The 21,974-nt window shown below is 44.4% G+C and overlaps 2 protein-coding genes across 2 annotated transcripts in view; both read left to right on the top strand.

The window, feature by feature from the left end:
• Positions 1 to 891, top strand: part of LOC103359415 (copine-9-like) — a 167,763-nt gene extending 166,872 nt beyond the window's left edge. Inside the window, 1 exon segment of the mRNA XM_008284752.1 lies at positions 664 to 891. Within this exon segment, the coding sequence (XP_008282974.1) occupies positions 664 to 891 (228 nt within the window).
• Positions 892 to 7,098: 6,207 nt separating this feature from the next.
• Positions 7,099 to 17,853, top strand: LOC103359412 (zinc finger protein ZXDC). The gene is made up of 10 exons (XM_008284749.1): positions 7,099 to 9,070; positions 10,040 to 10,192; positions 11,512 to 11,590; positions 11,879 to 12,009; positions 12,155 to 12,325; positions 13,075 to 13,859; positions 15,116 to 15,200; positions 15,317 to 15,489; positions 16,704 to 16,805; positions 17,081 to 17,853. The coding sequence occupies exons 1-10, from the start codon at positions 7,099 to 7,101 to the stop codon at positions 17,165 to 17,167; spliced, it is 3,738 nt and encodes a 1,245-aa protein (XP_008282971.1). The 3' UTR covers positions 17,168 to 17,853.
• The last annotated feature ends 4,121 nt before the right edge of the window (positions 17,854 to 21,974 follow it).

The raw sequence follows: 21,974 nt of genomic DNA, 5'->3' as shown, positions 1-21,974 counted from the left end.
CTGCAACACAACAGTTCAGCTGAAGCAGCATCTTGTACGACGAGGCGTATCGATGGACAGACGGCCCGACAGTTATCTTCATTACTCTGCTGTCTTTTGTAAACTTTAGGCACAAATGTTGGGAGTCTGTTCTCCCTGTTAACTGTACACATGTATGGATGCATTACTAACCAGTATGTAAACTGAACAACAGTATTTTTTTGAATTCTGGTAGATTAATCGTAGCAACTGGACTTGTTTGAGTTCCTTGAAGACGTTCCACCTTCATCCAAGAGGCTTCATCAGCTCTGACTGACTGGTTGGGAGTTCCACATACTGATGTCCTGATGGAGTCGTTAACACCTGAGTTCCGGTTTTAATTGGGGGTTTGTTGCTCCTCCCCCTCGTTATGTGACTCATTAGTCCTCCCCCTGCCACAGTGGGCTTCGTAAGGTTCTTTTGTGGCTCGGTGTGAATGTTCAGCTTAGGTGCTCATGGCTCCTTAAGGATCTAAGGATCTGGATCTCCCAACTAGTCAGAACCGATGAAGCCTCTTGGATGAGAGTCTTCAAGCAGGTCCAGTTGCTCCGATTAATCTACCAGAACAACCAGGACCTGGATGACTGAGAGTCTTCACAGACATGAACAATGGTACCAACAGCTGTTTTCTTGCTTCCCGTCCAGTTTGTTCCTTTTCGGGACTATATCGACCGCTCAGGGAACCAGGTCCTGAGCATGGCCCGGCTGGCTAAAGACGTCCTGGCAGAGATCCCCGACCAGCTGTTGTCCTTCATGAAGACCCGGGGCATTGAGCCTCGGCCCCCGCTGCCCGCCACCTCCGACTCCCCCTCGATGTCCACCACCACTGCCACGACCACTTCTGCCCCCAAGCAGCGCAACACTCACGCCTGAGTGGAGGGCAGCGAGTGGAGCGGCACAACGGGATGTGTGTTTGTGTATGTGTGTGTGTTTGTGTGTGTGTCTGTGTGTCTGTGTGTGTGTGTGTGTGTGTGTGTGTGTGTGTGTTGCATGGTTTCAGGGTCGGTTGATGGAAACCAAATCAGTGAAGTGAACCCACAAGAAGAGAACATGGTCCTTTTTAAAAAAGCTGATGAGAAGAACTGGACTGAGAGAAAACACACTTTTTAATCTTTTTAAATGTTTCTGGTTCTGACTTTGTGTCACACACACTCTGCAGGTGCAACACACAACTCTGTACGGACACATTTAAATCAAAGGCTTCAAAATGTTCAGCGCACTTTTCTGTCATCTAGTCTAGCATTTCATATGGGTGACCAACGCCGCCGTGGAATTTCTTTGGAGAACTTCTCCAGCAGATCTGGAGTCTGCGGCTCTGTCAACCCACTTCAGTTCCTGCTCACAGTGAAAGGAGTGTCTGCTGTAATAGAGTAATAAATCCTGAAGTAGCCGGGCGGTTTCATTCCTATCAGACAGCGCTGAGGCTGATGTCCTTCCTGGTTTGTTTATTCTCAGGGCATTTTTAAGGCTCGACAATAACACAGAGGAGCTGAAAAAAAGAGAGAAGCAGGAATTGACTCTTGTCCAGGTTGTGGCATAAAAATGTATGTTGAATGCTTAACATGAAAGTCAAATATGTTTCGTAAAGGGCTGGTGGTCACCTCACATTTCAAGGTGACCATTCAGAGATGAAGCTAAACGAATCCCACTTGGACGTGAGGAGAGATCCCTCCTGAGAGCAGGAAACATACAAGGCCTTGAAATCAGCTCGAGATGGAGAACAGCCTGAAATATCCGGCGCTCCAGCACCTCCTCTCTCTCCAGCCGCTGTACAGTTTAATGAAATGAAGGTGCAGATTATTTCAGCCCTGACTGCAAAAGCTGAACAGAACCGTGTCTGCTCTCCCCACTCTTCCTCTAAATTGTAACTCTCTCAGCTGGGGCTGTCATTTCAAGATGAATCATGCATGAGGTGGGAGCCTGTGGTTCTCAAGCTGTCTGGACCCGTGTACCTGTTTAAAATGAATGGGGCTGGTCAGGGCACATTTCACAGGCCAGAATACTTCATATGTAGCAGAGTCTGTGTGAGAGGGTCACCGGGACTTTTGTTCTTTTTCCCAAGAAGGAAGACACCAAGAAAGATTTTAAAAAAAAGAAGAAGAATGTGGTTTCGTTCATGGTGCTGCATCAGTGTTGGACATGTATGCACAACTGTTCATGAATGCTGACTTTTTCCACACTTACTATGTTTTCTGACTGTCCTGCCTTTACTGTCTGCATGACGGACTCAAGCAAAAGCACGTAGGTGCTTGAATAGAAATCAGTTTGTACGACGGCCCTGAAGAGCTTGACTCACTGCAGCTTAAGGAAAAACATGGAAATAGATAAAAGAAAGGCACAAATAAAATGGGTTCATGGGTGTATGTGGAAAACACCTGGGAAAAACACAACCAAAAAACTGTACAGAGCACAACAGAAATTACGCAAGAGATTTTTTTGGTCTTTTTTCTTTTTTCCAACATTTTGATTTCAGGATCCACATATTGCACAGCATTGTTTGAAATGGTCGGCTAGTGTTCAGCAAGAGGTCAACAGCAGATATCTCAACAGTGTAATCACTGTGTTACGCCTAAAACCATCTTTAGCATCTTGATGCCGCTGACGTCAGATGTAACCGGCTCACTTTTCAGTGTCCGCTGTAGGCTTCTGCTGTTCTGTAACTCATCAGCTCCCCTCTGCTATAAACAACTCAAAATATTCTGTTAGCTGTTGAAATTTGCTAATTTCAAGCAAAAATAAAAAATAAATAAAATGCAAATGAGGTCAGCAAAAGTGACTTGAGGGTAGATTCAGCCGAAGCAGACGTGTTCCTGCACTTGCAAATATTATTTATCTTGAACAAGAACAAAATGGGGGATAACTATCTGCACTCAGATATTATGACTTACTTTGGTTTAGGCTTGTGTTCAGTCCACTGAATCTACAATTGAAAGAGATAATGTGAGGATTTCCCTGTAAGACCTGGACTCAGAGTTCAGAAAATACACTTTTTAATCTTTTAAATGTTTGTGGTTCTGACTTCTGTCCCAGACTTTATACGCTCTGCAGGTGCAACACGCAGCTCTGCAAGGACACAGTCTGCATTTAAATCAAAGGCTTCGACTTTTCAGCACATTTTGTTGTCATCTATTCTAGCATTTCATATGGGTGACAACAGCCACCGTGGACTTTTTTCGAGAACTTTTCCTGCATGTTTCAAGTCTGCAGCTCTGTTAATTCCACTTCAGTTACATCTGCAAAACTTCCTTCCGTCTTTGGTTGTGCTTTCCCAGGTTTTAGCATTTTTTGCTAAATGCTACATGCGTTGTAAAATTAATGAATTTGATTTTCTTTTGATTATTTCCAACGATGTTTTTACTCTGTAGCGCGTTAAGCTTTCAGGGCCTCCACAGCTTCACTCTACAGGTTGTGCTGTCCTCTCCGGCGTACAGACACTGTGCCATTTGGTCAAAGCTTTTTGTGTCTGACCCTCGACACTCGTGCCAGGCTCAGCAAACAACTGAAGAGGAATGTTCAACCTGACAGGATGACAAAACCAGAAAGCAGAGGAGGTCCGTAAAGCCAAAAATGACAATAATAAATGGATTCATCTGGATTATTGAGCATCTGTCACATTGTATCAGGAAGGAATTGGATATGTGGCCTTATTTCTGTCATAATCCTACGAGTATGTGCGAGGGAGGACTCTATTTTTATATGACAACACAGGAGACCTGTGGTATTTTGCATGCTTTTTTTGGCTGATATGCTGCCAATGATTGTACTATCTGTATCTTTATTCATATCTGACGAATGACTTCAAACGACATTCCTACATGTGTTGACTTGTGTATACTGTGCGGGAACATTCTTTCTAATTCTGCTGTTGTTGTGTACAGTATAGCTGAAGGAACTGCCAGCATAATAACCCAGAGCATATAGGACATACATGAACGGTAGGGTAGATTTGTATGACGTTTTAAAAAACATGCATGCATGTGTGTGTTATGATCAGTAAGTACACAACCCAAAGTCATATAACCTATTGTATATTTTTGTACGAAGCATGCTGAGCTTTCCACACAGAGTGTACAGTATGAGCTAATCACACTGACCAACCATAGACTTGCTCACGACTTCTCCACGGTCTGCTGTGTTCTGTACAACATACATGTAGGTCAGATGTAAATATGTTGAAGTGATGTACAGATTATTTTGTGACTGTCTTCTTTCCCTCCATTTTGTTCCTCTATGATAATCTAAATGTGTTATTTTTGTCTCTCTTTGTGTTGGTCGCAACTTATTTATAAGTTTGTCACAGTTTTTTTGCTTAGAAACCAAATAAAGATGTTATTTAAGGCTCAGCTGTTGTCTTTGCCTGGCAGCCTAGTCTTTTACTTTATGGATGGATTGTTCAGAAATGATAATGGTTGCTCTTATTTTTCGTTCTTCCCTATTTTGTCCTCATTTATTTATTTATTTATTTTAAATAGGGGATTAAATTGCTGCAGATTTGAATTTAAAACATTCTACCTTTATTATGCACGTTGGTAGCACTTCTTTTTTCAGGAAAAATGCACATTAATCAGCATTAAATGTGTCAGTGTTACCCAAACGTGTATTTGTTAATTAGCCAGATGTTAGATTAGCCATAAAAATATGAATACCGTGTTGCAGTTTGACTGTCTAAGTTCAAATACCCATAAAAATGTGTATTTTCAAAACTTCTACTGTCAAGACGGCACAAAAAGGAGTTCACTTGTAACAGAGTGAGTTTTAAATGCACACTCTAAACCCTGAGGGTGCCATGCTCTTTAAATATTGGTTTAATCACGGAGGGGATCATCTGCAATGCTTGGGCTGAGCAGGATTTCCTGTTTAGTAGTACTGCACTGCCACTTAGTGGAGGGACAGTGAAAAGAAAAACCCCTCAAACTGGAAATGGTGATGTATGAAGTTATGAAGTGACTTTATGTTCCAGACTTAAGTTAAAACATTTCTGAGCACTGCTTGTTAAAAGTCTATCATGTAACGTCTCCTCTCGCTGCTCCTCAGTCACCACCAGCAGATCGTCCCATCACATCCACTGCTGCTCCACCAGCAACTGCTGCCTTCAGGTTCTCCGCCTGGTTTAAAGAACTACATACTAGATTCTGTATATTCTCTGGAGTTTTATTATAGACCGGCAGATTGGTTATCTGTGTTCAATGGGACAAAGAGGCATCTGCTTTTAAACAAGTCTTTGATGATAGTCAGGCTGTGGCTGGATGTCCAGGTAGAAACTTTTACTCACATTGTGGTGTCTTGTTATTATTTCAGCAAATCATTATTAGTTCAGTATTTAAACTGTACTTAAAACTGGTTTCTATTGTTCATACCAGCGATTCTGCACCTTCATTGTAAATATCAACAATTTTGGCCCTTTGATTCTCATTTCCAGCACAATTTGCAAATTTGTCACTCGTTCTTCTGTGCTGTGGTTTCTTTATCTTTCTTAAATGCAACGTGTGTGAGCGTCTGGACACGTATCTGTATGTCTCTGTACACTTTCAGTCGTCCAGGTCATGGTAATCCTCGGAGTTTCAGTAGAAAGCAACTGGGCTTCTCTTTAAGTTGTGCTGACTTTCTTCTGCGAACAGACGCTCCTGAAAACAGATCCTGGTCCGTTTAGTCAAAGCTTTTTGTGTCTGACCTCTGACTCAGCAAACAAGTTATCAGACAGAAAGTTGGGGAAAATGACAACAGTGAATGGATTCATCTGGATTATTGAGCATCTGTCGCTGTTTATCAGGAAGGACTTGGATATGTGGCCTTATTTCATATTTCATGTCACAATCCTACAAGCATGTGTGAGGGAGGACAACAAGGAAACCTGGTGGTTTGGATGCTTTGTTAGACTTTTGGGGGAACACTCACTCTTTGTATTTGCTTTTACAGCCAAGAGTTGATTTAAGTTTGTGCAGTGCTGGTTTCTATGCAACCAGTAAAACTTTATTTTGTTGTGTTGTCAGTTTTTGTGGTGCATTTTTCTATTTGGTTGCATTTTTTTAATCGATTCATTTAGTGTGCTTTTTTAAAAAAATATTGAATATTATTTACATTGTAGAGGCACAATTTCTCTTTTTTTCAGCAAATCACTAAAAGCCAGAGCCTTTTTTTAGGTCACTGACTCTTTGCATTTGCTTTTGAAGGCAACACTTAGATTAAGATTAAATACTAAGATTTAGGTTTGTAGTGTTGGGTTGTATGCAACCTGCAAGGTTTTCTATATTTGGAGTGCATTTTGGTATTTGGTTGTATTGCCATAGTTCTTGACTTTTTTTTTTTTTAGTGCATGCAGCATTTAGCAAATCACTGGAGGCCAAAGTCTTGGTTCTTGGTTCCTTTCCATTTGCTTTTGCAGGCAAGACTTCATCAGAATCTGAATCAAAAAGGTTTTATAGCCGAGTATGAATTCAGGTAGAAGGAATCTGACTTTGTTGTGCATCCCAGTAAACTATAACATATAGATTTTAAAAAGTATTATCAGGCACAGGGATTAGGTGTTACAGGATGAATAAGAAGCAGTGTTATTAGTCAAGAGGTTCTCAAATCACATAGAAACAGAAAAATGTTTTCAGTGTGCAGGAATGTGCAAATAAACCACCTGAGAATATGTAAGGACAGGTAGCATGTGGTGTAAAGAGGAATTTAAAAGATTAGGATTAGATACTTAGAATTAGGTTTTTGCAGTGTGAGGTTCTATACAACCTACAAAACCTTCTGCATTTGGTTTCCTTTCTTAGTTTTTTCTCTCTCTTGTCTAAATGGTAAATGTTGTAAAACTGGTTCATTCAGGGTTTTTTTTTCTTTTGCCTGCTTTCACATTGCAGTGGAACAAATTACTTCTTCTTCTACTCTTGCAAAACTGTTGTGTAGAAGCATGTGACAGCTCATATGATTTATAACAGGCTTTTTATGTAAGCCTCCGTTGGTTTGGGGGAGTTTCCGTGCCGGCCGTGAACGCAGCACCGGGCCTGCTGGAAACCGTGAAGTGGCTCCGCGGATCCTCTCGCGCACTAGGGCGGGCCTTTTCTGTGGCGCTGCTACAGGGATACCAAGATGGAAATCCAGGGGCTTTCTGATGCCCAAAACATTCACTCTCAACATGGCGCCCTACACAGAACCGCTTCGTCTCCGCTTCGACCCTCCACAGGGTCGCTACCTCATTTCGTTCCCAGCGAAAACGAAGCGGACGGCCGGCCGGAGCCGCACAGCGACAACAACAACAACAACACCAGGCCGAGGACGGCGCCGTTTCGCCTGCTGGCGGAACATGGCAGCGGAGAGGAGGCTCGCTCGCCCGTCAGCAAACCGCAAACGACCGTTAAAACTCATTCGGCCGCTACGACACCGGCGGTCGGACTTCATAACGTGAGGACAGAAAACGAGCTGAACGCGCGGGAGTCGCCGAGGACAGCCAGGAAGTGCGAGGCGGAGAGCGGGGGGACGGTAATGCAAATGGCGCTGCCTCTGTTTGAAGGGGAAGAGGAACCGCAGCGGCAGCTAACGTTACCGTTTGCAGCTTTACGGCAGCAGCGTGAGGACGGCGCCTTCCAGCAGCAGCCTCCGGCCGGCCACTGCGCTGCTGCTGCTGCTGCTGCTGCTGCACCACCGGGGAGCCTGAACACACCGATAGACAGCGAGGATAAAACCACACGGGACCTGTATTTGGCTCAAGAGGATGGCGACGAGGGAGGCAAACCCCGACGGGATGCTGTATCCGAGGACGGCGCTAAAATAACGGGTAAGCAGCCGGAGAGTCATCGGGGCTCCATGGATGTCGGAAGCGGCAGCGACGTTGTTCTCCGCGAAGCCAACGACGACCTGAACTGTCTCGATACACAAGCCTTGAAGAAAGCAGAGCATGTTTTCGGTTTGCTGGGCGATAATCCCGCCGGCGGTGACGGTAAACCGGCTGTCTACCACCGAACAGTCGAAGACGTTGTTTTGACAAACAAATATGGCGAAAAGATCTGCGGCCAGATCTGCACCGAAAACAATGACAGCAAGCTGGTCAGGGAGCTCTCGACCCGGATCGACGAGACCCTGATCTCGGGGACGGCGGGCATCGTGGAAGCCATGGATACATCGGGCTTTATTTCAGATGCGACGGGGCTGCAGGGCACCACGACCCCGGTCACGGCCTCCTCCAGTCCGCCCGCAAGTGAGAGCTTCTCCGGAACCATCACGATAAACAACCAAAGCATCATAGTGACCATCGAGAACGGGATCCTGACTCTGGCTGCCCCGCCGGAGGGATACGTGCACAAGGAGGATGACATGGTGAGCTTAAGGGAGCACCTCGGCATGAAGGACCATGAGGATATTGTTCTTCTCAACTATGACAGTGGCACCAAGTCCATCGGGAAGATCAGCACGTTGGCCCTGGCCAGCTCCAGCCAGCAGGAAGAGCCCCTGCCCGGCCTGTCTGTCAGTGACTCTGAGCTGGCTCTGGTGGATGACTGCTCCTTGTCAGAGCTGGGCACCTCTCTGGACTCCTGTCCCATTGTGAAGCAGGAGACGGGGGTGCTGTGTGCTGTGACCGAGGCCGATCTGGTCACTCCGTCCCCCAAAGCCCCTGTGGCAGACTGTGACAATGAGGACTTCCAATCTGTCCCACTAATCAGGTCCAAGAAAGAGACTGCGGCCTCCTTCGGCTGCCCAGAACCGGGCTGCTCCTGCACATTTGACACTCGTCAGAAACTCAAGGTTCACCTCCTGAACCATGCAGAGGACCCCCGGCCCTATCAGTGCAACGTGGAGGGCTGCGGCTGGGCCTTTGCCACTTCTTACAAGCTGAAGCGGCATCTTCAGTCCCACGACAAGCAGCGGCCGCACACCTGCCAGTTTGAAGGCTGTGGACGGCGTTTCACCACGGTCTACAACCTCAAGGCTCACGTCAAAGTCCACGAACAGGACAACGCTTTCATCTGTGAGATCTGCAGCGAGAGGTTTCGCAGTGCTACACGGCTCACCAATCACCAGAGGGTCCACTTTGAGCCGCAGAGGCCCCACAAGTGTGAATTTCCAGGTAACGAAGCAGTTTGAGAAGTTCCTCCTTTTCTTTTTCCACGTGTTCCACCTGCTGTTGACTGATGTCCTGCTATTGTACCACACTGTGATACCTGCTTTTCATAAGAAGTACATCCCCTCAAAGTTTAACCTGCACAAGCATCACAGGGTGTCAATTAAACTGGACACATCAGCCATGCTTACTTACTTGCTTAACAGCAAAAAGAACAGGTCAAAGGATTTTATATTAGGGAACCTAATTTCCTCTAGACAGAGCTTGTCTGTTATTTTTTTCTACTAAAGCCCCTTTTAGTCATGCACTCCTTTCCATGAATCTGATGGCATCTTGTCAGTCGGATGCATGTCTGAATGAACATCCTGCTCACTTTTGTTTTTTTTAGTGGATCGAACAGAACTGCATGCAATCATGTTTGCACACACTCAAGCTGCAGTACTTGGAGTCGTGAAAAGCAACACAAATGTTGGCCAGAAAACACAACATACAGAGCCGGCGTGGCGAAACATCTTCGTCAGTTCCTTTGCACTTGAATTTCACACTTGCTACAAAAAGGTGTCCATAAAAATGAAGTGTTATTGCCATGACGATGGAGTTTAATAGTCATAATCCAGGTTTTGATGAAACGTTAACAGGAGCTAAAGTGTAGTTTGTTGCTTCCAGCTGTTTGTAGGAGTCTTTCCTCTGCGTTTATGAAACTCCTGCAGCATCAGGATCCTGATGAGTGTCTCCAAGGAGAGAGCGTTTCATGCTTTTATACACATGGGATAACATAAATAACTACTTTTTATCATAAATTATCCCCAATATGGGGACATGATTGTTCTCACTCACACTGTACCTTTCCAGCGTTGCTCCATGTCCCATATCTGAAAACGGCTTCATCTATAACACTCTGATAGCTGAGGTGTTGGTGTAGAATATGCTTTTGGTTTTGGTTTGTTTAACATGTTCCCCTTCTGTTCTGTGCAGGCTGTGAGAAAACCTTCATCACGTTCAGTGCCCTGTTCTCCCACAATCGTACCCATTTCAGAGAAACAGGCCACTTCACGTGTTCCTACCCCGGCTGTGACAAGACATACGACAAGGCCTGTCGCCTCAAAATCCATATGAGGAGTCACACTGGTAAGTCCTAATACGTTCTTTGTTTTCATATAAATCAGTCTTTCACGTATGTGGGTGAACAGGTATATAAATGAGTGCCAAGTATGTTTGGTCTAGTATGTGGTGGTGTTTTTAAATTGATTTCAGAATGCATGGGTCCATACATGCACAGCAGGAACACTGTAGTTTCTCTGCAGCAGTTCAGTAGTCCGGCTTCAGCGCTGTATAACTGGGCCTAAAGGTACAGAGTCAGTCAACAGTGGCTCTAAATATACCTGCTGTATTTCTACAGTGATGAATAATTATGCCACAGAGAAACATAAGGCTGCCTTTTATACAAACAAACGAAAAAAAACCATTCCTGGATCACAGGAGGGTGTGAATGTGCTACTCTTTGTTCCCTCACTCCTGATGAGAGCAGCGTTCACTGTCGATGTTCTCAACAAGCGTCTTTGTGTCATCGGCTAATTTGGGCTCATTTCCAGTTACTTTTTGCAGTCATCAGTGAGCACTGTCCCCGTCAAATATATGAGTAAATGAAATGAGTGAAGTCCTCACAGAGCCTCACGGACACTCTCTGATTAGGACATTTACGTCACACTGACCCTTATGTATTTGCAGAATGGGAAAATATAACACTAGGTTTTGTATTAGTGCTGTTAAATTCACAGTTTTTATCTTGTTTTAATTCACGTTTTCCTGTTTCTGTTGTTGATGTCTGTTGGAAGTTCTGTGAGCTATGATCACAGCTCTTAGAGGGGCTATGGAGCCTGAAGCCATGACCAAGATGGTGCTGCAGATAAAATCTTTATTAGTGTCACCACATAATATGAGCACAGTAAACAACATTCCAGGCCAGTGACAACAGCTGAGCAGTGAAATCAGCTGTACTGACATTTTAATTGAGTGATCGCAGAGAGAATTGGAGGCACAGCGGGTTGTCTTATACAAGTGTGGACACAGAGTATCGACAACAAACAGCATGTATTCAGTTTGCTGTAAAACATGATTAAAAAAAACAAACCAACTCGAGAACATTTGAAATGTGGCTGCTGTGAGCTCCTGAAATGTTTCTGCTGGACACAGAAATGCAGTGAATGACATAGCAGCCGGATGCTGTGGACATAATCAATGACGGTCAATGCTCGGCATTTCCAAACCCTAATTACAGAAGTAGTCACTGGAAACTAAAAATATCTCGTTTGAACGGAAACTAAAGCAGGTCAGCCGTGCAGCAGTGGTTGAAGTGGGCCAGCTTTGCAGAAATCGTGGCCTAAGTTCACGTTTAGCTTGTTACAAACTAAAGCACTTAAAATAAGCTTCTGCCTTCTTGTCTTCAGGTGAGAGGCCATTTGTGTGTGATTCAGAGGGCTGCGGATGGTCTTTTACTAGCATGTCAAAGTTGCTCCGACATAAACGGTAAGTGTTTTCTAACGTACTAATTCATGTTTTTCAGCTCAGTAGAAAAAAAATGGACAAAACCAATGGTTTGTGGTGCAAAGTAACATTTCTGTTAAATGTTTAATTAGAAAGCGTCACCTCACCCCTGCAGTTCTGTTTAATGGGTGCAGTTTATTTATTATCCTGATTTTGCAGAGTTTTTCAGTCGGGTTTTAGGCATCACGGCTGAATTAATGTTGAAGTTAATGTGGTCTTTCTGACTGTGTGTTTTTTTAATGTACAAGTTTGTGTTTGTGTGTTTGTCAGGAAACATGATGATGACCGGCGTTTTGTCTGTACAGAGGAGGGATGTGGAAAGTCCTTCACTCGCGCCGAGCACCTCAAGGGTCACAGCATCACACATCTGGGCACCAAGCCCTTTCAGTGCCATGCAGAAGGTACATAAAGTAGATACGTGTGCTAACAACAAGATATGGTAGTGGTTACCATTTCCTCCAGCAGGATGTTTTATATCGTTCACTATTTGTGTTTGTTAATTTCCTGCGATATGGCTGTGACGTGTGCCTCCTGTGTGTCCGTCAGGCTGTAATGCCAAGTTCTCAGCACGCAGCAGCTTGTACATCCACTCCAAGAAGCATAAGCAGGACGCCAGCACCCTGAGGACCCGCTGTCCTGTGGCCAACTGCTCCAAGCACTTCTCCTCCCGCAGTAGCCTTAAGAGCCACATGCTCAAACACCACCACCTCAGTCCTGGTTAGTAACCATCACTGCTGGCTCATGACCTAGAAACAGTCTATGATTCATTTCACTCTGTTCTTTTCAAACTAGGTTTAATGTAATAGTTTGAGAATCAGCACTGCTTACATTATAAAACAGAACAAGACGAATCCATATATGACCCACTTATGCTTCTTGTTAGACACACAGGCTCAAAGGGAGCAGTGTCTCACAAAAACAGGGTGTTTAATCTGAACCACACATTGTAGTGAATGCCTTTTTACACACCTAAATGCATACATTTATGTTTTTTGAAAAACAGTCCTGACTGTAATGTTCTTGCTGAGATCTGTATTGTGCAGCTGTGAGAACAATCATTAAAAGTAGAAGTTTATTTATTGACCTGGAGACATTCAGCAGTAACGCTAAGCTCAGTATTCAGTAAATGTTTAAAAGGATGAACAGCTGTTTATCTGACTGTTTGACAGGATGTACTGCTTTGTTTGAAATCATTATCTGTTACACTGCTGTTATGTCTTACAACCTCAAATGATCCACCTTGCTCAACTCGAAGACGTTTCTTTTTCTCTCTCCAGTCAGTGTATGTTGTATTATGATGAGGCAAAGAGCAGTTGATGTATTTTTCATTCTCATATATAAAGCGGTGGATGAATGGTATTTATTTTTGGGGGGCAATTTTACAGAATCATTTATTACACTTGCAGTTGTTTCTGGGACTTGTACACCGTCTACATAAGCAATCTCTCACCTCTCCTCCACCCCAGATGTTCTGAACCAGATGGAGACCACGCCCACCCTGACCCCCAGCAGCGAACTCATCAGTTCCACCCCAACCACGGTTGCAGGGCCAGGTATTGCCGGGGGCGACCAGCTGACTAACTTGGACCTCAGCTCTCTGTTCTCTGCTGTGCCTGGAGGCACTGCGCCCACTGCTGGCATCGGAGTGGGAATTCCCGTGGGCGGTGGAAGCTGTAACGGCACCTTCACGATGGACCTCTCCCTGATCAGCTCAGGCATCCTCACCATCGACCCCTCCTCAGTGGGCACCACGCTCGGTCCTGGAACTAGCACCACACTGGCCAAGGCTGTGGACCCTCTTATCTTGGCTGCCAGTGCTGACATGGGACCCCACCACGGTCTGGAGGGAACGGTGGGGGATGTTCTACCCCCACAAGGTACCCTCAACCTGGATGATGTGCAGACGGTTACCCCGGAGGCGCTGGGAACCCTCACGGCTCTCACCATGCAGGGTGCTGGAGCGTCTGTGGACCCCACTCTGCAGCACCCACTCAGCTCTTCCAGCACCCTGAGCGTGGAGTCGACAGCATCCCTGGCTGTGGCTCCTGTTGCCGAGCTGCTGGCCTCACCCTCCAAAGTGGTGGAGGTGGGTGGCCAGGGGGGCGCGGGGCCTCTGCTGGGCTGTGTGGAGGTGCTGGGACCTCAGGAGGGAGGAAAAGTTCTCACCCAGTTCGTCTTCCCCAGTCACAGCAGCAGCTTTAGCCCACAGAAGGACACAGAACTCAACGCTGTGTCACCGAGCAGCTTCCTGGTGAGCAGCCACACAGTTACTAGCTTTCTTTAATTCTAAATGTTAGTATTTATAAATTCTACAGGGTGTCCAGGTCTGTGTTAGTTGGTACTGAGGGGTTAGGGTTAACCTGCACTCGGTACAATGAGCTGCTGAATTAAAACAATTTACCAGAAACACAAATCTACAGCTGTCAGACGTGCAGCCTTTTCTGTCGATCTGAGCATCATGTCAGTCTGAATAAGGACCCTGCCCTCTTTTCCATGAAGGCTACAGGAGTCTGAATTAAAAGCCACTAGATCAATACCAAGACTGCCGCAGGGGAAGATGATGCAAGACAACAGTATCCATGTCCTGTGCTTCCGTCTAACATCAGTGTTGAAACTCTTTTGCACAAAACTAGTTTAATAAACTGCTATCCCCCCAAAAAAATCTGACAGCAAGACTTGCATGTTTTTCCATGTGCTATGAATGGAGGCTTTGTCATGATGAAGCACTCAACTGCCATCACGAGAACTTTTATGCTGTCCTATGTTGTGTCTCTGTGAATGTTAAAGACAACAACAAGCATCATGTGATGCTTTGATTGCACACAGTTGGACCTTAATCAGCTTATTATGGGACTTCTGAATTTAATTTGTTTGACCAAATGTTATTTAGAGTTTCATACCAAAAGAGGATTTTACGTTTTCATAGTTTGTTTGTCTGTTTTGCACTATTATCTGTCATTTCACTGAAACATTCTGTTAGGTCCATTACAATCCAGTAGTTCTAGGTAGTAATACAAAGAGGAAATACGCTAAGAGGGGTGAATACTTTTAAGAGGCATCATGTCTGCAGGAATTACCCCAGAGTTTAGTGGAGAACTTTTTTAATTCTCTGCTTGCTGGCTTTCTGTTGTGTCACTCTCCCTCTAATGTATGAGGTTGTAATTATCAGAGCAGCAGCCAGTCCTTTCTGTAAATGGACGGTCAAAATGTCACAGAGCTGCCACTGTAAGAACTTTGAGAAGTAGTGATGTTACGTAATCCACATCTGCCTTTCAGAAGCACATTCTCGCTTGTCTTTCTAGCCTTACAAAATAGTACAATGAGTATTTTTGGACTGTTTGATGGATAAAAGGAAACATTTAAGTCAAAAATTGCAAGTTTTCATAGACATTTTTGCTATTGGCTGACATCTGATAGGCCAAACAATCAGTTAATTAAAATATAATAAACAGATTGGTTTACAGTAGAAGTAGCTGCAGTCCTAATTGCACCCTTTCTGTTTTTCAGGAGAGTGGAGGCTCTGCCAGGACCGACTACAGAGCCATCCAGCTGGCCAAGAAGAAGAAACAAAGGGGCCCCTCAGCTTCATCTGGTACTGTACATTCACCAGTGTCACTCTTTTATTTAATGCTCCATATAGAGACTTGACAGAGACTCAAATCAGTGTACAACAGTGAGTAATGATGGCCTTTTCTTTATCCAACTAAGGCACTTCAGGTCCAAGCCAGAGAAAAACGAAAGGAGCAAAGGCTCCCGTGGCTCCGGCGCCACTGGCTCCCTCTGGTGCTCGTTACAGTGATGGAGCTGCAGCAGCCAATGGAGGCCTGACTCTCCGTGACCCCGTTACTGGGGCCCAGTATGTCCAGATTCAGCTGCTGCAGGTGAGATTACAGTAAAACTCATTTCCCAGCTACTCAGTGGAGATCTAATGTAGCTGGTCCATGTTCCCACCAAACATTAGAGTATTCCTAAGCTCTGTTCAGGTTTGATTTAACAACAGGAGGTGGTACATTTATTATTCCCTCCCCAGTCATTAGGAGGTCATTTAAAAAATAATTACAGTCAAAATTACAGGCAGGTGACAAATTAAAGCAACAACCTGAATTACAGAGTGGAGAAACACAACTCAACGCTTCCACACGGGTTCATGCATCATGGTACAATTAAGTGTTTAACATCCAGTGGAGCTCGAGCAGACTCTGATTTTGTGTTAAGAAAGATGGTTCTTTGTTGGGACATGGAACGTAGGAGCTTCAGTCACAAAGAGCGCTCAGCTGGTTTCAATAGGAACAGTGTCTACAATGACATTTAGATCTGTGGGAAAGACGTCAGGAAACAGGCAGAAGTCGTGGCTGACAACACATTTGATGAATACGATGTTCAAGCATCAGTGTGTGTGTGATGTACGGATGGAGCAGACTGTCAGCAAGAACAGAGGTCAAAATATACAATACCTTTATATAGCTTATCATTTATAATACCTTCTTATGTAAATACAGAGGTATTATAAACATAAAGCTGTATTTTAAAATGGATTTTTTTCCACGAGAAGATGTTCTTTCCTTCTCCTACATTTTATCAGCTCAGTGTGAAACTGATCAGCAAGACAACAGCAGAAATGCATTAAAAGAGATCAAGATGGCGACAACCTGTAAGTTATTTAAAGTACTGGTTATACTGCCAGCTACAGGTAGTTCCTGCTCTTCTCTTTAAGCCCCGTTTATAGTTTGCCTTCGTCACAACTGGTGGAAGTGGTGCCATTAAAACCAGCTGGGTTAGCCACTATCAGCACCTGTCTGTAGAATTACTCTGGTACTAAAAAAACATGTAAAATGATTCTCTGGCACATTCAGATGTCTTTTCTGATTCATAAGCAGAATTATTGCCATTAATTTGTGTTCATTTTAATACAGACCATATCCTGTTGTATAAACAGTTAAAGTCTCTTCTGAAGTTTTGGGTTTAATTGCCAAGAGCCAAAGAGAATATTTTCTGCCCGTTCCAGTGCTCTACTCTTTAATATAGCACAGAGTTCACTGTATAGTAACAGGAAGCTGTTGTTCAGACGTGTTGATCAGAGTGTGTGTTCATGCAGGACGACCCAGCGAGTGACGGTGACCTGGCCTTCCAGCTGAGCTCTCAGCCGTCCAGCTCCCACTCGCAGCTCACCGTCGACCTGCCTGTCAACATTTTACAGGTGAGAGAAGTTCTGTTTGTCTGTTCAGTTGATTGTGTTTTGTGTGTTTAAGAAATGTTCGTTTCTCTGCAGTTGACAGCACATAGAATCGGCAAATTCAAAAACAAGCACCATAATCTTAATGCTGATGTGAGCAGTATGTGTCTGTCTGGGGTTTGGAAGCTGAGCAAACTTTTCCATTAAATATCTGCCCAGTGAGAGCTTCAGAACTTCAGCAGTATTCAGTGGTTTTAACTTTGACATGAGACAACTGAGCTGTCATGGTTTCCTCACAGGAACCTTCAGTGATGACGGAGGACGACAACGGCTCTGATAACTCCCAGTTCACAGGAAGTACAATCAACCTCCAGGACTTGGAGTGAGCCCCAGAGAGCTGCTGGGTCAGAGGTCTGCTACGATGACGGGCCTCACTGGCACCTCGTCACTGTCCACAGTTTACATCAACAAACATACCCCGAGATGTTTGACTCCGTCAGACAGTTGCCTCGTCTTTGCCCGTGACTTTGAAGGCCTTTGGACATGTGCTTGATGTAGTCTGTGGAGGGGTGGACGTGATTCCACACATAATGCACCTTGAGAGAAGGAGATGAGGATATTTTGTTCAGAAGAATATTGTTTATTTGTAAAGTCCAGTTTGTACCAAAATCAAAGCTGAGAGCACTGTCCTGTCCGAGGCTCCCTGGTCCTCTGTGTCCTGTGGGTGTTACAGTACTGGTGTCTATTCCACAGTGCCACATTACCACTCATGCACACACAGTGCGCTGTCTACGCTCCAGTTGCCTTACAGACGCCTCACGCTGTGCACGCCTCCACCGGCAGGTTATCTGCTTTATTTGCTGTTATTTTGACTTGTTTTGCTAAGATTTTATTTTTCTACTGCAGCAGTAAGTCCATGTTGAAAACATGCCTGATCATATGTTTGTATACAGAGTGACACGAGTTACGACCTTCTTGTAATAATGTCATCAGTTTATTTATTATTTAGCTGCAAGTTTACAGAATGGCAGAGCCAAATACAGATGAATTAAAGAATCAAAGCACAATCAGAGCAGTGTGTGAAGAAGCTTTCATTTGACTTTGTTTGATCAAAGGAGAGACGCTGTTGTGATTCTGACCAGGTTTACTATCAGTGACGTGTCTCTATGGAACCAGCTCTGATGACCAGCAGTCTGCTTTATACTGGTCCTGCTGGATGTCAGTGCTGTTTGACACCACAGATCACATGATTTTATTACAGAGACTGGAGCATGTTTTTGTAATTAAATTCACCACATTAGGCTGCTTTTAATCCTGTTTGTCAGATAGATTCCAGTTGGTTGATGTAAACAAACACAGGAGTTAGTTCTATAGTCCCACTGATAGAACTGATGCTTTCTTCTCTGAGACGTTCTCATTGGTGTAAATCAGTGCCATGCAAATGACACCCAGTTATATTTATCAGTGAACCAGAGGAAACCAATCGATTTGTCAAACTTTATGACTGTGTTAAAGACAGAAATGCCTGATGACCTGTAAGTTTCTACTTGTAATTTCAGACAAGCTCAAGGTGTTGTATTTGGCCCTGAAACACCTCATCAACACCTTCTAAACATAGATGCTGTGGATGGCGTTGCTGTGGAGTCCTTTTGATCGGGTTATATCCTTCAACTCACACATGAAGTGAGTCTCCAGGACGGCTTTCTTACGTAACATCCTGTCTCAGAGTGATGCTGAAAAACTAGTCCATGCATTCTGGTACTTCTTGGCTGGACTCTTGTAATGCTTAAGAACTCTCTGAAAAGCCTCTAAATGCTGCAGCCAGACATCATATTTCTCCACTATTAGCTGCTCTTTGTTGTAAAATCCAGAAAGGAATTTCAAATCCTTCTCTTCACATACGAACCTCTTAACGGCACCGGCCTTCTAATCACACCAGAGCTCCCAGACTGCAGGCTTATGAGTGGTTTCAAAATAAGTGCAGAGCCTTGAACTATCAGGCTCCTGGTGTTTAGCTTCAGAACGCAGACATCCTCATCACGGTTAAAATTAGCCTTAAAAGTTTGTTTGCTGTTGATCTTGTTGTTGGAGCCAATAGGCCTGGACTGTAGGGCCAATAACAGCAGGGTATTAGTTTGCACAGCTGTTGCTGGTCTTTCTCTGCCCTTCATTCTCTATATACAGGATGGTAATGACCAGCGACAGCATAGCAAAGCACACAAACAGATGAATAATGGCAACAGTGCATTTAGAGTTTCAGCGTGATGGAGGGAAACTAATTGTAGTTGTGATTTTAAATCTGCCACTAAATCAAGATGCACATTTATTAAAGTGACAACAGACAGCTTTTTAATCCTCCGTTTGCTGCGCTGAGTTTCCACAGTTAGTCCAGTTGTTCTGTGGGCTGTAATCAGGCCTTCATCTTCTAGTCGTACCAAGTGTCAGACTCTGTTGCATGGTGAAGGTGAGGTCGTTCTGTAGCTACTACGCTGATTAGCAACAACATTAAACCCTCTGCATAATGTTGTGTTGGTTCCCAAATCAGCCGTGACCTGCTGGAGTCAGGACGTGTTGGCACGTTTGGCTCTGGGACGTTGTGTGTTGATGCCTCGGGCCCTTAGTGTTGTGGGCTGGATTTGGATCTTGGGAGTTTGGAGGTCCATACGTTGGACTATTGCTTGTTGAGTTTTGCGTTGTTGCACATTATTGCACCGGGGTGTCAACCTCCACATGACTGCCAGGATCCAAGCTCCCAGCAGAGAAGTGCATCGTAATGAGATGGTTCATGTTCTTCAGTGGTTTTAATGTTGTGGCTGATCGGTATACCTCATGACGCTGCGTAAACACAAAAACTTGTCTGTTTCCTCTGTGAAGGAGGATGTATTATAAGTATAAATATTTCTAATTGTGATGCCTTTATATATTTAGTGTAGTTTAGAGGAATCTGGTTGCTGAAATATGAATAGTGTGTGCTTCAGATTTTCATGTTGCCCCATTTAAAACACAAACCCTTCTGCATACTGACCTTCTAGAACATCACTCAAAGGGACAGCTATGTGTGAAATCATTTTTAGTTGGTGTCCTTTACCTTTCTTTAGTTCTTTAGTTCAGACAGGAGGTCATAATATCCCCCACAAAAAAACGTCTGTACTGTGTGTATATGCAGCTCAGCCTGTTTGTACAGTACTACTGTGGACCAGCAGGTGGCGTGCATGTCATATAGTGTCTCCTGGACATCCACAGAGATCAGCTCCAAGGTTTCTTAATGTGGGCTTATATTTGACACCCACAAAGGTTTCGATTACAAAAACCATCACAGGGTCGTCCACTAATCGAAATGCTGGTGTTGGATCCCTAAACCCACGTGTCAAAGTGTCACTGGGCAGGTGTCTGAAGATCCTCAGTCATCCAGGTCGTGGTTATTCTCATGGATTGATTGTATCAGCTGGACCTGCTTGAGTTCCTTGAAGATGTTCCACCTTCATCCAAGAGGCTTCATCAGCTCTGACTGACTGGTTGGGAGTTCCACATACTGATGTGATTGGGCAGGATGTTTAACACTAAGCTGCTCCTGGTGGTAGAGAAGCACCTCGCATGGCAGTTCCAGCACCATGTGAGTGGGTGACTAAGAAACACACTGTGCAGCACTTTGTAGAGCCTCGCTAAGGCTAAAAGGTGCCTCGATAGGTGCAGACCATTTACAAGAGGTTGTGCCACAAACCTGCTGTCAACCTCCAAAGACGTACCTCACTTCAAAGCTTAGGTCCACCTCTTTAGTGTTTTTTGTTCTCAGCATTAATACTATGAACTTTGTGCTACTTCTACACTTCAGACTACAAATTTGATTAACCCTCCACCTTTTCAGCTGATTGGTTCCAGTGGTCATTCATGGTACTACAGCAAAACTTACCCGCAGGCCAAAAACAATGTTCCTACAAACCAAGAGACACGTCTGTGAAGCTGCTGACAGGACACCTCCAACTTAAACTACTCTGTCTCTTATTAAATCATATTAGTTGAAGGTCTTATATTTGTAAAACTTCCCCAGCACCTACAAAAGGAGCTTTATGTGAGTAAATTCATTAACCGAGGAGGAACACGTGGGCAGTGGCAGCAGCTTCAACTACCATACAATGTAATAATGAAGAAAGGCTTAGCATGTCCCAATATCTAATATGGGAAATGCAGTGCGTCCAAAATACCACATCTGATTGTACTTTGTAGTTTGCAAGTCCACAATCGTCTACTCAGCAGAACATCACACCCTCACTGTGTCTCACAGGAGTATTGAACAGTGAAGAGGTTTGTCCCAGCTGTATGCATGCTGCATGTGACAGTTTGAATGTTGTAAGAGCGGCTGAAGTAAAAGTATTCGTGTTGGAATGCATCCTTTCATTTCAGTGAATGGGCACCATGTTAGACTCCAGTGTCCACCTGTCCTTAATTAATCTATGGTGCTTGTTACGGATGAGTACATGGAAGCCCTGGTTTAGTTCTGCTTCTTCTTTCTGGGGATTACGGGCAGATTAGATCTGTAGCAGCACATCGTTGTATTTCACCAGGCGATGGAATGGGCTTATCCACTGGATGTATTAAGGTTTGTGAATTGACCGTTCCTTTATAATTCAGCGCTGGCTGGATGCTGCATCCTTTGCCGTGGTGCAACCTGCCCTCTGGTCTGCACCGCGGTAGCTTCTGTTTGCTTCTCTACTTGTGCAAGTGCGCTGAGGTAACTGTGAGATAACACAGCAAACACCAGATGATGTGTGTGATGTAGACTGAAGCAGGAGGAGCACTTCATAGTTTCATTTATGGATTACAGTCATTTTAGAATGATGGTTCTGACCAGAGATAACAGAACTGGGCCACCCAGCAGCTAAATTCACCACATAAAGTTACTTACAGTAGCCATGGGACGGCAGTACACCTAATGCTAAGTTAGCAATTAGCAATCTGCAAACATGTTTTCTGCCCGAGTCACATCAGAGATTTTCAGCAGTGGTGAAGACAGCAGCTCCCATGATCCCCCGCTACTTCACAGCATCTTCAGATGACATGTTTCACTATTGTTGATAATGGGATTATTATTACTGTGGTTTGCTTTGGAGTCAGTTTGAAGCCCAGAGTCATAGCTTGTATTTATATATTTCTATTTATATTTGCCATTATCTTTTGTCGTTTGGAGCCAAGATC

This window comes from Stegastes partitus, unplaced genomic scaffold (assembly GCF_000690725.1).
Source record: "Stegastes partitus isolate 25-593 unplaced genomic scaffold, Stegastes_partitus-1.0.2 Scaffold370, whole genome shotgun sequence".
In the NCBI taxonomy this organism is placed as follows: Eukaryota; Metazoa; Chordata; class Actinopteri; family Pomacentridae; genus Stegastes; species Stegastes partitus.
Note: the sequence above shows the minus strand (reverse complement) of the source record. Positions and strands in the feature narration are given on the sequence as shown.